Below are 14,322 nucleotides of genomic sequence, written 5' to 3'. Positions count from 1 at the left end.
ATTGATTTCTCTTCCTTCTCAGGAGCACACCACCAGCGCAAACAACCAGCCCTGAACACCTAACTGGCTCCGAAGGTCCCACTGGTGCAAACAGCATACAGAAAGGTACACGCAGTCTTTCAGCTGCATCCGCTTCATCTCTGCCATGAATATTTCATTCGGCAGTAGAGTCAGCGGTGCTGTTGTTTGCCCGGATGAAAGAAGGGAGAAGAGATGAGGGTAGTTGCGTGGGTGGGGTGGGGGTGTTCGGCGGCAGTGTCGTGGGAAACGGTGTCGCGCCCGTTTCAAGCGCTCATCTCACAGGGAATATGCGCTCTCAGATCTTATCCCTCAGCAAGACCCGGGTGTGTATTCCTGTCGCCTGGCTCTCCAAAGTTTTTTAGAAGTTGTTTAACTTTGCTAACAACACACTAGCTTGTAGTACAACCAGTACAAATATGTTTTGAATTTTGCGTCCTCCCCAGCTGTATTAAGTGGGCTGAGTCGACCCTCATGTCTCATCTGACGAGATACTACGTGAGCTGCTTTCCTTGCTGAGTTAGCTGTGTTCTCCTAGGATTACATGATGCCTTTCTGTGATGACAGTCTGTATGAATGCGTTGTAAACACCTGTGAACATGTCACTCTTTTTGGGATAATATTTGACCCCATAGTGATAGTAACTCTTGCTATGTATCAATAGATTTCTGTGTCCATCTTTATACTGTATCCCCTCATGCTCCTTTCTTGGCCTCCCATTCCTTCCTTGTTCTGTCTACCTTCACTGCAGCCGTCTCTTGTTGGCCTTGTTTTGCCAACTTTTTCTGTTATGGAACAAGACAGGGAGTGAGACTAGAGAGGAAGGCAAGACAGTGAAGTGGGTTGGGAGGAAGGAAGAGGAGATGGATGCAAAACAGGCTGAGAGACAGAGGAAGACAGGGAGGCAAGGCGGTCCCAGAGCAGGGAAACGGGGAGCTCGACTAGCAAGCTAAATCTCCCTTCACAGCAAGGTCTAGCAAGACGTTATTTTATGTATCATTTTACCCGAGCATATTTGAAGTGTTTATTCCGAGATGAGATCCAGAACTTCAAAAAAATGCGCAGTGTAGTCTCACAGAATGATTGTTGTATTCAATCAAAACTTGCTACTGGAGGCTTGCAGAATTTTAATTAACACCCTCACACATCTTTTTACAAATAAGTCTCTAGCACGAGAAAAATCTCATAGAGAAAACATGTTTCTGTGTATTACTTCTTCAGCAGCTGTAGCAACACAGCAGATTGGGCAGAATATTAAATTATTCAATGATTAAAATACTTTTACTTATCAGGACCTTTGATTGTACTGTGACTTAAATACCTAATCTCAAGTGGCAGACTTCGTGCATGTGCTACAGTGTACAATGCAGTTATAAAAATGTGTTGTGCTGCTTTCTGTGACTTTGAAGTGGTAATGACAGCCATGACCTTGGTATATATACACACACACACAGGCACACCACACTGGCAGCAGGTTTTCACTTTCAGTACCAACCTCAGTGGCCAAAGGAAGAATGCTAGTTCTCAGTTGTGCACCCAAATGTTTCTAAATAAGAGAGGTGTAAAATATAATTCAGAGCCATACTTTCTTGTCATATGCATATGTTTATGTTCAGATATGTCTGTGGTAATAAATTAATCCCCCCTCCTCAAAAAAATCTGTTAATCAAAAATAATGAACTTAAGCTGGTTACAGCTTCTTTGCACTCATTTGAATTCAGTTGGTGACAGTTTTGTGTCCTCCATGTTCAGTGTGGGAGTGACACAGATAAGTGATTGGTAACAAACTGACCTGTAACTCCCTGACTTGAAAGCAGGGAGGCTTCATTCAGGAAAAAAAAAAAAAAAATCAATCTCTTCACTAACTCCGAGCTGGTGGCTGCATCTTTGTCGCTTCCCAGACTATGACTTGGGAGTGAGTCAGGTCACGAGCAGATAAAGAAGCAGCTCGTTCGACTGAGACAAACAAAGGCAGAAGCCGGAGATGGAGCCGGTGAGGGGAGAATAGAGGGAATCAGACAGGAATTGAGTACAGTAGTGTCCAGTGGCCTTCGGAGAGAATCGCAAGTGGCCTGAAGGTCAGCTGATAGATGATGATTGATGGTTGCCATTTGCCCACCAAGCCTGTCCGTAGAGGGGGCCACTGTGTTGAAATGGATTCTATCATCAAATAAACTGACCCCTTCATAAAGTGTGCCAAGCCTAGTACATACCCTTTGTACCCTTCTGTAATGGCCTGTATTGTTTTGGAAGTGTGTGTCTGTACAGCTTTAAGAAGCAGTCACTTCACATCTATAAGGGTGTGAGTGTAAGACTCTCCTTATTTGGCTGTCCATCCTTTTATGTCTGTGTTTCTCTCAAGGCATCCTTATGCGTTTGAGGGTGTTTCGATCTTTGTACGCCACTGTCTGCGTGCATATCTGTTCCTCCACCAATGTCTATGTGTGTGTCTAGCCCTGTGGCGGTGTCTTCCGGCTCTCACAATCCTCAGGAGAGGGTGGTGTCATTTTTCACAGAGACAGGCAGCAGCCCACGCAGGGTGGCCCGGGGTCTCCAGACTAATAGTGTCTGGCCAGAGTCTCACCGTTCTTCTTCTTCGTCTTCCACCGACCACGGTCCCTGCAGGAGCCAAGACAGAGAAATGGCCTTGGCAGCGACTCAGTCTGTTTGAGACAGACTTAAGGAGGATCATACTCCCAGTTGGGCGAGGAAACGGTCCGAGGCAGAGAGATAGGCACGCGAAAAACAAAATTTAATTGGTTTACTGCTTACATGGATCAAGGGTTGGCACATTTATTCAGATCAATGAGTGGGTTTAATCAAAGGGCACTATAACATCTGAGTGATTTAAAATTTAACTGGAACAATCCTGTTAAGCTCCTTACTTCCGTGCACCACGTTTAGGCCTTCACACTGTGTTCTGCAAGTTTCAGTACCATGACAAAACCACTATTGTGTTGTCTCTTTGTCCTTTTTAGCTCCACTTCAAAGAACCTTGACACCTATTGCTCCCTACGGAGAAACGTTCCTGTACAGAAACCCTGAAAGCGCTCCGGTAAGAAAGCCTACAATCCCACTAGTGGACAGGGAGTAGCAGCTTAGCAAAGAGGAACAGACATTACTCAGATCTTGTACACAATCAGTGGTCTTTCAGCCTTAGCCTGCGCACCAAACTCCCCGCTCACTGTTAATATTGTCACCATGGACACATAACGGAGTGGAAAATGTGCTTTGTTTCAGTTTGCCCCCTGAGGTTAATAGAAATGTCACCTAGCCACTAAAGTTAACATAGCTTAGTGAAGCAACACGATAACAGTGCCTGACTGAAAGATGGAGACTTTTCTTCATCTGATTCTAATCTCTTTTGTGTTCTATAGGACCACGGTGCTAAAGAAGGGTTACAGAAGGTGTTTAAGGACAAGATAAAGCAGAGGAAACAGAGGTATGGTATGCTGATGTAATACCTCTGCCCCATGTTCTGGGTGTATGAAAGGAAATTCAAATGTTCACAAAGAGAACTACTGACCAGTGATTATAGCTCTGAGTTGACTAGTCTCACTGTAAGTTACAGTCAGACACAGTTATAAGATTTTATAATTTATGTAGCTCCATGTTAAAGTGTACATGCATTCTCAAAGCAGGAAAAACAACAGCGACAAAAGAAACAGCGAGTGTGCTTTGGTTTTAACCACCTCTTGAGCTCTCGCCACAGAAATGTTTCATCTGCTTAGATGCATCTTCACAAGTTAGTCTGACCTCTTTAGATAGACTCATTCTCAGACTCACAACATTCAGGTGCAAATGTACGGTCACATCTTAAAAAGGTGGTTTGCACTACAAATTAGATGCAATTCTTGAGCTTCATTGAAAATCATAAAAATAAGAGAAGTAGTCAGGGTGATTTGTGGCGAATCATTATACATTTGCTGCTTTAGAAGTGCAATAGTAAGCCTTATTAAGGAATAGTTCATTGTGAGAAATGTGCACATTTGCTTTCATGCCCACACTTAGGTGTGAAGATCAATACCAGACTCAGTATCTTTGTGAACAGCTGAGCTGTTGTTCTCTGTTGTGTTGAGCTATTTGTGGCATGAAATGAATAAGTGTGTTTTACAAATATTCAACCATTTCTTTGCATGTTTGCATTAAGTAATGGAAATTGTTCTGTAATTTGCATGTTAAATTAATCTGAACACACAAATCCCTGTAGACTGTGTACTGTGACAGTAGAATTATATGCAGGAGTCCTCAAACTCTGGCTTTTAGCTTTTGGTTTTTTATCCATGCTAAAAAATGCTGTCATTATAAAATGTATAGAGTATTTCTAAAATTGTTAGTTACATTTTCAACGGTACTTGTTTTTCTGGATGTTCTGTGGTTTACCACAGTGTGCAGTGGGGAAAACGTGTAGTCCAGGGTGTGTCAGATGCTTTTGAGAGACTTGGAATTTTCAACAAGGAAGGGCAGAGAAACACTGTTCTTTATCCTGCTTCTAAGTGTCTCCTTCAACCCTTTGTGATCCAACACATTATATTATCTGTGCTCATACAGAAAAAAGGCATCTAAACAGAAAGAGTCAAAGGAAAAAGATTCTCCTCCACCTCCAGCTATCTCAGACCCCTGCAAAGATGAGTATTCAACAGTGGATGAGTGCGCCAGCATTTTGCCGCGAGCCATTTTGGACCAAAGTTTTGCCTCGACTCCGGAAACTCTTGCTGTTGGTCCAGCTGCCTCTGGCGCTAAAGATGGATCCTTGGTCATGGTGGAGTGTGAAATCTACTCGGAGCCTGCAGAAGCTCAGGGGGTTGTGAGCAGAAATGCATTGGCTGATATTTCTCCATATGCATGCTTCTATGGAGCCCCCAAACACCAGGTGCTCAAAGTGGGCTGGCTGGACAAACTGTCACCTCAAGGGTAAGTTACAGTACCCCTTAAGATGATAAATATGATTAGAGATGCAGCTCAGATTAGCAGACGTTAGAAATTCCTTCTTTATCTGATGTAATGATGCGTGGGCCTGCATGAAATCCTCACGACTGCTGCTTTTACTGCTGCTCCACACTGCATGGGAATTGGTGGTCATAAATATTTATTTTCTATTAAGATCAATGCATGTTCTCCATCGCTTTTAGTGTGCGACCTTTCACCCTAACAAACCAATTGATATCCTCATGCCACTGCCTGTCATGTGGTTAAAAACCACAGTATGCAACCACTGCTTCCTGTTTCTTTGCAGACCCTTTTTATTCTGCTGTCTCCTCTGCATCCCCATGTCTCTTCTGTCTTTGATGCTTATTTAAAACCGATAAACGGTATTAGATACAGAGGCCTGAAGGAGATCTTTTGATTACGTGTAACACTATTGAAAGAACAGGAAAAGAAGAAGGGAGATAAATGTGTAGCACTGAGATGCATATTATGTCAACTTTCGCTCAGTTTGGTTTTCCTGGCAAAACTATGTTTTCTTTCCAGAATCTCTCTACGTGTTTCACCGTTACTCAAAGCCAGAGCTATCAATCACTGACTTCCTTCTTCTATTCTCCTTCACCACCTGATTTGCATAGGTTTGGCAAGCTGCCCTTGAGCTGTTGAATATTCAAACTGAAAGTAGCCATTTGTTTTGATTATGCTAATTGGCAGCTGTTGATACAACTCTTGACATTAATGAATCAATGGCGCCCTTGATGAAATATGAGTACCTGTTCAGAGCAGATTTAGTTACGGGCTTACTGTTGTGATGGTTTTTGGACATATTTTGTTTTACGGTGCAGTGGCTTATTGCACTTAAAACTGTCTTTGTTTGGTTGACAAGCCAGCGAGCTGCTGAATGTTTTAAACACATTTTCACCTCAGCTTTTCGCCTCTCTTTGCAGGAATTGTGTTTTTCAAAGGCGGTGGGTACGATTCGACGGGGAAAGTCTGGCCTACTACAACAATGACAAGGTAGATGCAAGAAAAAAAAAGCACATGTACATGCTAATGGTCGCTAAAGCATAAAACCTTTAGCACGCACACGTTCACACCTCCCTTCCCCCTTCTTCCTGCTGACTCACTCACAGCCTCCATGTGAACACTGACAAAGTCAGTCTCTTTCCTCCATTATAGAAATCTGTACCATGAGCAGCTGAGCCAAGTCCCTAAGTGTTCCCTTCTCTTTCCCCTCCTCCTCGTTCTCATTGTCATCATCATCATCATTAGCTTGGCAGGCTAAAGAATCGGAGCAAGGACAGAGCGACATTACGCCATGCATGACGGGCCAGCACTCTCTGTGCCCGCCCAGCCATACAGTAAAGTACATTGATGTTGGCACCTGACCAGTTCTCGGAGAATGAAAGAAGGCGAGGGGAAGGGGGAGTCGAGGTACGACTCTGCTCTCTTTTTGCCTCCCTCAGCATTTCTTCCTTCCTGTACCTCTCCTCATACTCCTTCTGTCTGACGGTTGAGCTTGAAAGTCCGCTTAGCTTTGCCTGCCTCTTCATCAGAGGGAGGGAGGGAGGGAGGGAGGGATGTGAGGGAGAAAGAGTTGGTTTAGGGGCTGAAAAAGCAGAAACTGGACAGAGGAGGACACAGAATCAGGCAAGGTGGCAGTTTCACCCCCTCTTGTTTCAAAACATGAACATTTATCAATCGGGTTTGTGCTGCTCCTTTGCATCAAGGGGACAGCTGCCATCAAGCCGATCAAATAAACTCATTAAATTTCACAGAAATAAGCGCATCAGAATAAGCTTATTTGCATTATTTCTTTTGAATTTTGGTAAATAAGAATCTGACCAAGCAATAATGCCAGCTTTTGAGGCTTTGACTCTTTTAAATACTTAATACAGAGGATATGTTTTAGTCAGTTCTCAGAAAGTACTGAGGTTCGATGCTGAGCCCTCGAGGTGATGCAGACTACAATCAGTTACAATCAAACGGCATGATCACGCAACAATGATGTAACGCTGACAAAAATTAATAGTAGACACAGTTGTAACCTTGGTTTATTGTGTTCAGTTACACAACTTGAGTAGATGCCAAAACTCTTAATGATTTTATGTCAAACAGAAATAAGTGGTTTCCACTGTCTTCCTAGAAAGAAATAAAAACTACAATAAAAACTAAAGCTGTGGAGAAAGGTGAGCAGAAATGTAAAGTATGTATGAGTTCTCTTTAATTTGCTAAAAATTGCAAAAATACAACTTTAAAGCCATGTATCCTTTTATTTCCACTGAGTCTCAAGCGCCACAACAAATGTGGCATGATGTGCTTTACCTTTGTGTTCGCACTGTCGACCGCTGGATGCACTGTGCACTAAGAACAAACACACTGCTGTGTGCTGTGTGTTTGTGTGCGAGCTGTGACCTCAGTGCCCACTCCCAGGGCCAGCTCGTTTTCGCTGCAGCAGCATTGCACAACATCACAATCAATGATGTGGGACCTGTCTGATGCCTGCTCGTTAATCACGTACTAATTATAGCCTTCCACGCTCTCTCGCTCGCTCTGTCTTTCCCCTCGTTTTCTCTTTCCATTGCATTTGTTGCTTTATTTATCAGGACACGCTCCGTTGCCAGCAGAGCGGGAATCGGCAGGGAGGCCAGCAAGTCAGCACTTTATAGTCCGTGTCACTGTCGGTGTAGGCACGGCACTTTTCGGGAAGATGAAAGTTTGCCTGCGTGTGTATGTGTGTGTGTTTTTGTCCGTGTGAGGCGACAGAGATTGTTGTTTAGACTTTTTAAAGTCATCCTGCCAATGTGACTCTGCCCTCTGAGAAAGCATAGGGCTTCATCATGTTTTGGGTGAGCAGAGAGGTCAAGTACAATCTCTCTGTCATCCCTGCTTTATGTGGCCAGCTGAGGCTCTGCACCACCCTGTGTGCCACCCAGTGCCACCTCCACAGGGTGAGCGCAGCGGTAGAGGAAGATTGCTTGGAGGTCTCTCAGCACCGTTTTATGTCGGAAATTGAAGTGTGAGTCGGTGGCTTGTGTTCAGTCAGACTACATGTATGTGTGTGTTTGTGTGACAACAAAAACTGTTGTACTGCTCACACTACATAACCCTTTTGTGTCTCACATTTTGTCATGTTTGACATGGGAGTTCAAAATCTACACGCCCGCTCTCAGAGGAGTTGTACTGATTACAACATTATTCCACTGGAGAGATCTGCAACTGCAGCAAATTGCTGTGATATTCAACAAAACCAAGCTCTCGCTGCGTGTGTGAATACGCTGCCTCCTTCCTTCTCCAACCCAAATATCTTGTTGTGCTTTAAATGGATCCAGACTAATTTTTCAGGTGCTTCAACGATCAGCTGAAGCATAGTTGCCAGCTATTTTAAAGGGAAAGCATCCAGATGTTGTAGATGGTGTCATACACTGATTTGCATTTTTATTATAGCCTTACATACTGATTTACATATATAACTAGCTTTATCATTAGCTGTTGTTATTGTTCAACCTGTCATCATCTGGGAGCACAGTGAGGCTGTAGACAAAGCTGAGCTAAATGCTAATGTCACAATGCTAAGATGCTCATATTTACCATGTTACCCATCTTATTTTAGCATACAAACACTGCAGTATGCGTGTAGATGATGGGAATGTCACAATGTGTAGTTCAGATATTTGGTCATAAACCAAAGTATTGAACAACTTCAAACTGGAAAAAAAAGGAACGACAGATTCTCTCACTGACAAAGGAGAAGTTAAATTCATCAGCAGTGAAATGCAACTGTGCTCAGTTCAGTACACACAGATTTTGCTGCTAGAGACCCAAGTGGTGTCTTGTCACCAGCAGCCAAATGATGATGTCTTTTTGAGACTTTGTGAGATGAGTGTTAGAGATTGAAGGAAAATTCAGCGTGGTGTTATTCTCTATTACACCTGTGGCCGCAGTGGCTGCCGTTCAATAAAAGTTCCACATTCTTACTTTGAGTTTTGACCTGATGGTGGCGGCAGATGTAAAGTCAGGTCTGCCCAAAGTGTGTAAAATTGTTCAGTCTTTTCTGCCTGTACACAAAAACAAAAAATGCCTACACACTGAAACATTCCCATGCTCGTTCTCTTTCTTAAACTTTCAACACCCAAAAAATCTCTTCTCTCTAGTTTGAAATCCTGAGGGATCTGTCAGCCCCAGACAGAACTAATCGCACTTAATCGCAGTCGCAGCTTGAAGGTCTCTGGCCGCGGTGATGTCATCATTGGGGTAGCAGAGGTGGCGTGGGAGAGTAGCGAGATCCTCAGTCTCACTTCTCCCTCTCTACAGCGTTGGATCCATTCCGTCTCATCAATCACCCCTTTCGTCTGATTTCGTCAACACCAGGATTGACTCGGGAGAACGCTTTGGGTCTGAGATGTAGTCCTCAGGGTCCTGATGTGGTGTCGTGTGTGTCTCTGTGTGTCTGTGTGTGTGTGTTTGGGGGAAAAAAAAAAGAAACAGTCCAAAGCCTGGCTTCAGGGTAGCGAGGGGAGGAAGTGAGGAGGATGGCTGTGAGGGATGAAGGGATGAGTGGACTGGGGAGGGGGGGTGAGGCTAGAGGGGAGGGCAAAGGGGAGATGAGGTTTTAGGATCGGGGATCAGTCTTTGAGTGTGTCAGCCCGCCTGACTGACTGTCTGTCTGTCTGTCTGTCTGACACTGCAAAGCTCTCTCTTGCCAAGCCTGAAAACTCCTCTGCTTACTCCCTCCTGTGTTTTCCAAGACGCCTGTTCTTTGTGTAACACCCAAAATGTTTCTTATATTGATGCTTGCTTTCATTTCGATCAGCAGAACCGTGGCCAAAATATTTGACATCTTCAGCACAAAATCTGTAGTACGAGTATTTATCGTGCAGGTCCCCTCAGATCTGCTCGGTTGTTTTTAGCTTCAGTCAGCTCATTGTTTTGCTTTTCGGACTGGCAAGTTTACTGTTTTGATTCACTCTCACATCACTGTCATCAGCTTTGTGTTCAGCCTCAGCAGGCAGCTGTGTGCTACTGTACGCACCAAACAGCAGACACACAAAGTTAGCGACTATCCAGTGAACATAGTGGAGCGTTCAGCAGCTAAAGAGCCAGACATTTCCTTCAGGAGTGGACGGAGGAAGAAAATGACTCCTTTAAGTATTGACTTGGCTTGAAACTTGAAAGAAAAAGTCACATATGACCTTGTTAAGCTCTGGACCAATACTAAATAAATGAGACTGTGATGGACAGGCCTCACATGGCCACACACTTTTGATATTCAAACATTACACCTGTGCAATGGAACAAATTGGTCTGTTAAAGTGTTTGAAGCTCTGCGATGGTCTTCGAATGGTCAGTGTCCGAGAACCTGAAAGATTTGCAACTGACTTGCTTATAATTAACTTGGACTTGCCGTCAAGGCCTTGAGTGTTAGTACTTGCTTTGACAAGACTTGAGACTTAGCTTGGCCTTGCCCTTAAGACAGCTCTGCCCTCAGAGCATCATCTTCAAAACCCTTAAGGCGCCCCACTCAGTGAAACACTGATCAAGGCTGCGTTATTGCTCACAAGCATTTTTTTTTTCAGAGGTGCAGTTTTCTGCCACAACCAGTTGGTGTCCTCATGCCTCCACTGAAAATCTGACGCTTTGGCAGAAGCCATACTGGTGGTAAAACTCTCCACCCTCTTTACCCTCCTCTCTGCTTTCTTCACACAGTGCCTCCATTATTGTAGGCTTTCGCTCCACGGCTCTGCTTTAATTGTTTCCTGAAGTTTACTGGTTTGCTTTTGAAAAGAAAGGAGACATAGTTATCCACGCAGGATAGGCAGGTCCACGGAAAAGGGGAACCACACGGGCAAAATGGCATGGGTTGGAAAATGTTGGGAGGCTAAAATGAGAGCTGGTGGTATGGGAGCAGCTAGAACGAGAGGATGTGGGAGTGAGAGAGTTGAGAGTGGGAGGGAGGTGAAGGGAGGAGGAGTGCGGGGAAATGAGTGTGGAGGAGATCTTTGGCAGAGGGAGGTGAGTCAGGTGTGTCTGTTATTGGAGAAAGAGAGATAGTTAGGCCTCATTGCTTCCTTGGCAGTCCGTCCTCTTGAGATTAGTCTATAAACATAGTGTGTGTGTGTGTGTGTGTGTGCGCGCACGCGTGTGGGCGGCTGCGGTGCACGGTGTTGTGCCTGAATCCACCGTCTTAACGCTGACCGCTTCTTTTCATCATCTCTCCACGCTGACTCTGCAGTCAGAGTATTTACAGATGCACAACTCACAATTAAACAACTCTCTCCTTCATGACCCCAAAACTAGAATTAAAACAATTAATTACTGTTAACCCATACTGGGCTATAATTATCAGCATGCAGCCACCAAGCTAATTCATCCACACACACATCCACACAACACACACACAACACACACGTAGTTTCTCCTTTCCTCACCTTCCTTTAACTTCTGTCTAAATTTAGAGAGAGAGAGAGGGGAGATATTGGTGTGAAACTCCTGGGGAGAGAAATGCACAAGGCTGGCTGTCGGTAATTAGGTTGAGCCACTTCTTGCCGTTGTTAACATCCTGCTTTAATATGAGAAGGACCCCTCTCTGACCCTCATAGGCATCTTCATTTCTACATGTCTCTTTCCCACACGCCACCCTTTTCTTCTGCGTGTCTTCTTGAGTGTGGCTTTTCACTGTTGCTTTTTCCTCTCTGTTTTTATCTTTTTTTCTTCATTGTATCTCTCCACGCTCTTCCCATTCTCTTCCTCTCAGCCCTCTCCTTGGCCTTTCACACAAACCTAATTTCTCTCTTTTTTTTTCATTTCACGCTCCCTCTATCCATCCATCCATTCAGCCCTCCACCTCAACTCTCTCTCTCTAACTGACTGTGCGCCGGCTGGTATATTTTTGGGTGTATGATCTCTAGAAATAGACTTTTGTGGATGGCAAGGTCACAGGCTTAATTAACAATGGCGAGGAAGGAGTCAGAAGTTCACTTCATTTCTCTTTCTCCTTTCACCCTTCCTTCGCTTACATCGCGCTCTGTGTCTTCGCAGGACATGACGACGGCAATACAGTAGAGCAAACGGAAATTTTTGCACATGGAAATTACAGCAAGCCTTCGCAGTGTTCACAGAAGTGCAGAAAATCTAAATTCAAGCCCGTTGAAGAGCAACAGAGAGAAAACATGGAGACATGTCTGTTTTGTTCATACATTGCAGTGATAATGACATTATCGACATGAATAATGCAATGTCTGCAACGACACCCCCTCCCCTTTTTTTTAAATAACCCAGTAATTTTATACGCTGCTACTGAAGCGTACTGTCCCTCAGTTCACTCTACTGCAAGAACATTACAATCTGAGAAGTTCTTGGGTTTTTCTAACTACTTTAAGGGCATTTCTCTATTATATCTACCACATCATGGTTTGAATACCAATCCGATGGTGCTTCCACTCTGTCCCAGCTTCTTTAGAAGTGATAATATTGGGGTTTGATTTTTTTCTTTTTCGCCCCTTCAGTCTCTTTTTCACATTGACAATGACCCAGTACTTTAATTGCCATTGTCAAGGGAGACTGTAAAGAGGGTCATGAAGCCTCCAGTGCAACATCCTCCTTATTTGGATGCCTCCACTAGAGCTGCTGGGGGAAAACATGGGGGTAATGAGACAATACACACACAGCCGAATCCCGCTTTACCCAACAAGCACTTCCTGTGCTTTACCCAAATCCCCAGTACAGTGTGCATGTCTCTTTTTAAATATTTGAGAAGTTTGTTTTCCGCTTATAGATTAGTTTTATGATGTCTCCTAACGCCCAAATGACAGCACCATGTGTGTTATTCTTGTGTTTGGTCTTCTTCAGTTTAATGTAGGTTTATTTTTTGGACCATTTCCTGCACCTCCATTTCAAATTATACATGTTTCAAGTCTGTGATTTGAGTTTTTATGTTAATGTCAAAGGTCAAATCAATGCAAGCAGGCTTGGTAAACCATATAAATCTCATATGACTAGATACAGTATTTATTTGATATTCCAGGCTGCATCAGTTTCTAGATTCAAATGCTTCTTGTCCAAGAGTTCTGTGCCATTTATCAAAGTTAGTGTTTGAAAAGGAACAGGGAAGCTATTGCTGCGAATAAATTTGACTCTGTATGGATGGGTTATGGCTCTAGTTTGAGGATGTCTGTCAGTGGCGTTTCAAATCGAAAGCGATCGTAGCCCACGGTAATACAACTCAGAATTACACATCTATTGATGCAAACAGTGCGCTGGAAAACAGTAATTGTGGGTCCACAGATGCAGATAATTGGAAAAAGCAACAATTCAATAACATTATTAGCATGCGTGAAGCTGTGTTTGTTTTTGCTGCACTCTCATCTGTATTTATGTGTCCCCCTGTTTAGGAAATGTACTCCAAAGGTATGATCCTGGCCAGTGCTATCAGACAGGTGCGAGGACTGGGTGACAACAAGTTTGAGGTAGTCACCTCCCTTCGGACTTTCATATTCCGGGCTGAAAGAGAAGGTACAACAAGTGCACTTTTCTTTTCTTTTTTTTTTGTGCTGCATTTTTCAGTCATCTATCAGCTACTCATTCAGCTCTTTCTGCTTGTCAGTCTGCCTCAGTTGCTCTGACTGTCTGATTCCCTGTCTGGCCTTGTTTTTCTCTCTTGTTCTCCCCTGTTTCCCCGCCTCTCTCTGTCCTTTCCCTCTCCCCCCTCCCTTTCTGTTTGTCTCTCTCATTCTTACCTCACTCTCTAAATGCCTCTCTGGTAATCTTCTGTCTCACCTCTTTCTTTATTCTTTTCTATTTTTTTTCCACATGCAGTTTTCTCTCTGCCATTTATTTTTCATGCTACTCACCCTTAAAGGACACCATTAGTTTGAGGTTTTTACATAATTTAAAATAATTTTGCAGGGTATCCATACATATAGAAAAACTTCTGCCTTCTGAGAAAATGAGCTTATTTGCTAGTCTGGCTCTGTTTTCTTTCCCAGTGTTCGATGAGAAGATTGATATCACTGTCACATCTGTGCTTTAAATATGAAACCACAGCCAGCTGCCAGTTATCTTAGCCTAGCACGAAAACGGCTAGCCTCGCTCTCTTGAAATCTAACGACGTCCGCCTACCAGCACCTCTACAGCTCATTAATGAACATGCTATATGTCCCCTGATCTAATGTTGTACATTAAGTAACTGGAGTCTGTTTAGCCTGACCTAAACATGGAGGAAGACTGGACTGAAACAGCCAAGTTCTAAAGTTAAAAAATAAATAAATAAAATTCTAAAACTAAGTAACATGTTTTGCTGGTATGGAAACAAAAAAAACACAAATTTGTGGTTTTATCATTATTGTGCCTGTACAGATACCAAAACCTGAGCTCACTGAC

General features: G+C 43.6%; 1 protein-coding gene across 4 annotated transcripts in view; it reads left to right on the top strand.

Moving 5' to 3' along the window:
- arap2 (ArfGAP with RhoGAP domain, ankyrin repeat and PH domain 2) overlaps positions 1–14,322 on the top strand; it is a 98,877-nt gene that overhangs the window by 4,782 nt on the left and 79,773 nt on the right. For all 4 annotated transcript variants that reach the window (XM_041031032.1, XM_041031031.1, XM_041031030.1 and 1 more), the window contains exons 3-8: positions 23–105; positions 2,997–3,073; positions 3,396–3,460; positions 4,570–4,932; positions 5,892–5,961; positions 13,335–13,455. In XM_041031032.1, coding sequence (XP_040886966.1) covers positions 23–105; positions 2,997–3,073; positions 3,396–3,460; positions 4,570–4,932; positions 5,892–5,961; positions 13,335–13,455 — 779 coding nt within the window. The remainder of the gene's footprint in view (positions 1–22; positions 106–2,996; positions 3,074–3,395; positions 3,461–4,569; positions 4,933–5,891; positions 5,962–13,334; positions 13,456–14,322) is intronic.

The sequence above is a fragment of the Toxotes jaculatrix genome, chromosome 23 (genome assembly GCF_017976425.1).
Source record: "Toxotes jaculatrix isolate fToxJac2 chromosome 23, fToxJac2.pri, whole genome shotgun sequence".
NCBI lineage: Eukaryota > Metazoa > Chordata > Actinopteri > Toxotidae > Toxotes > Toxotes jaculatrix.
This window is presented reverse-complemented; position numbering and strand designations above follow the sequence as displayed.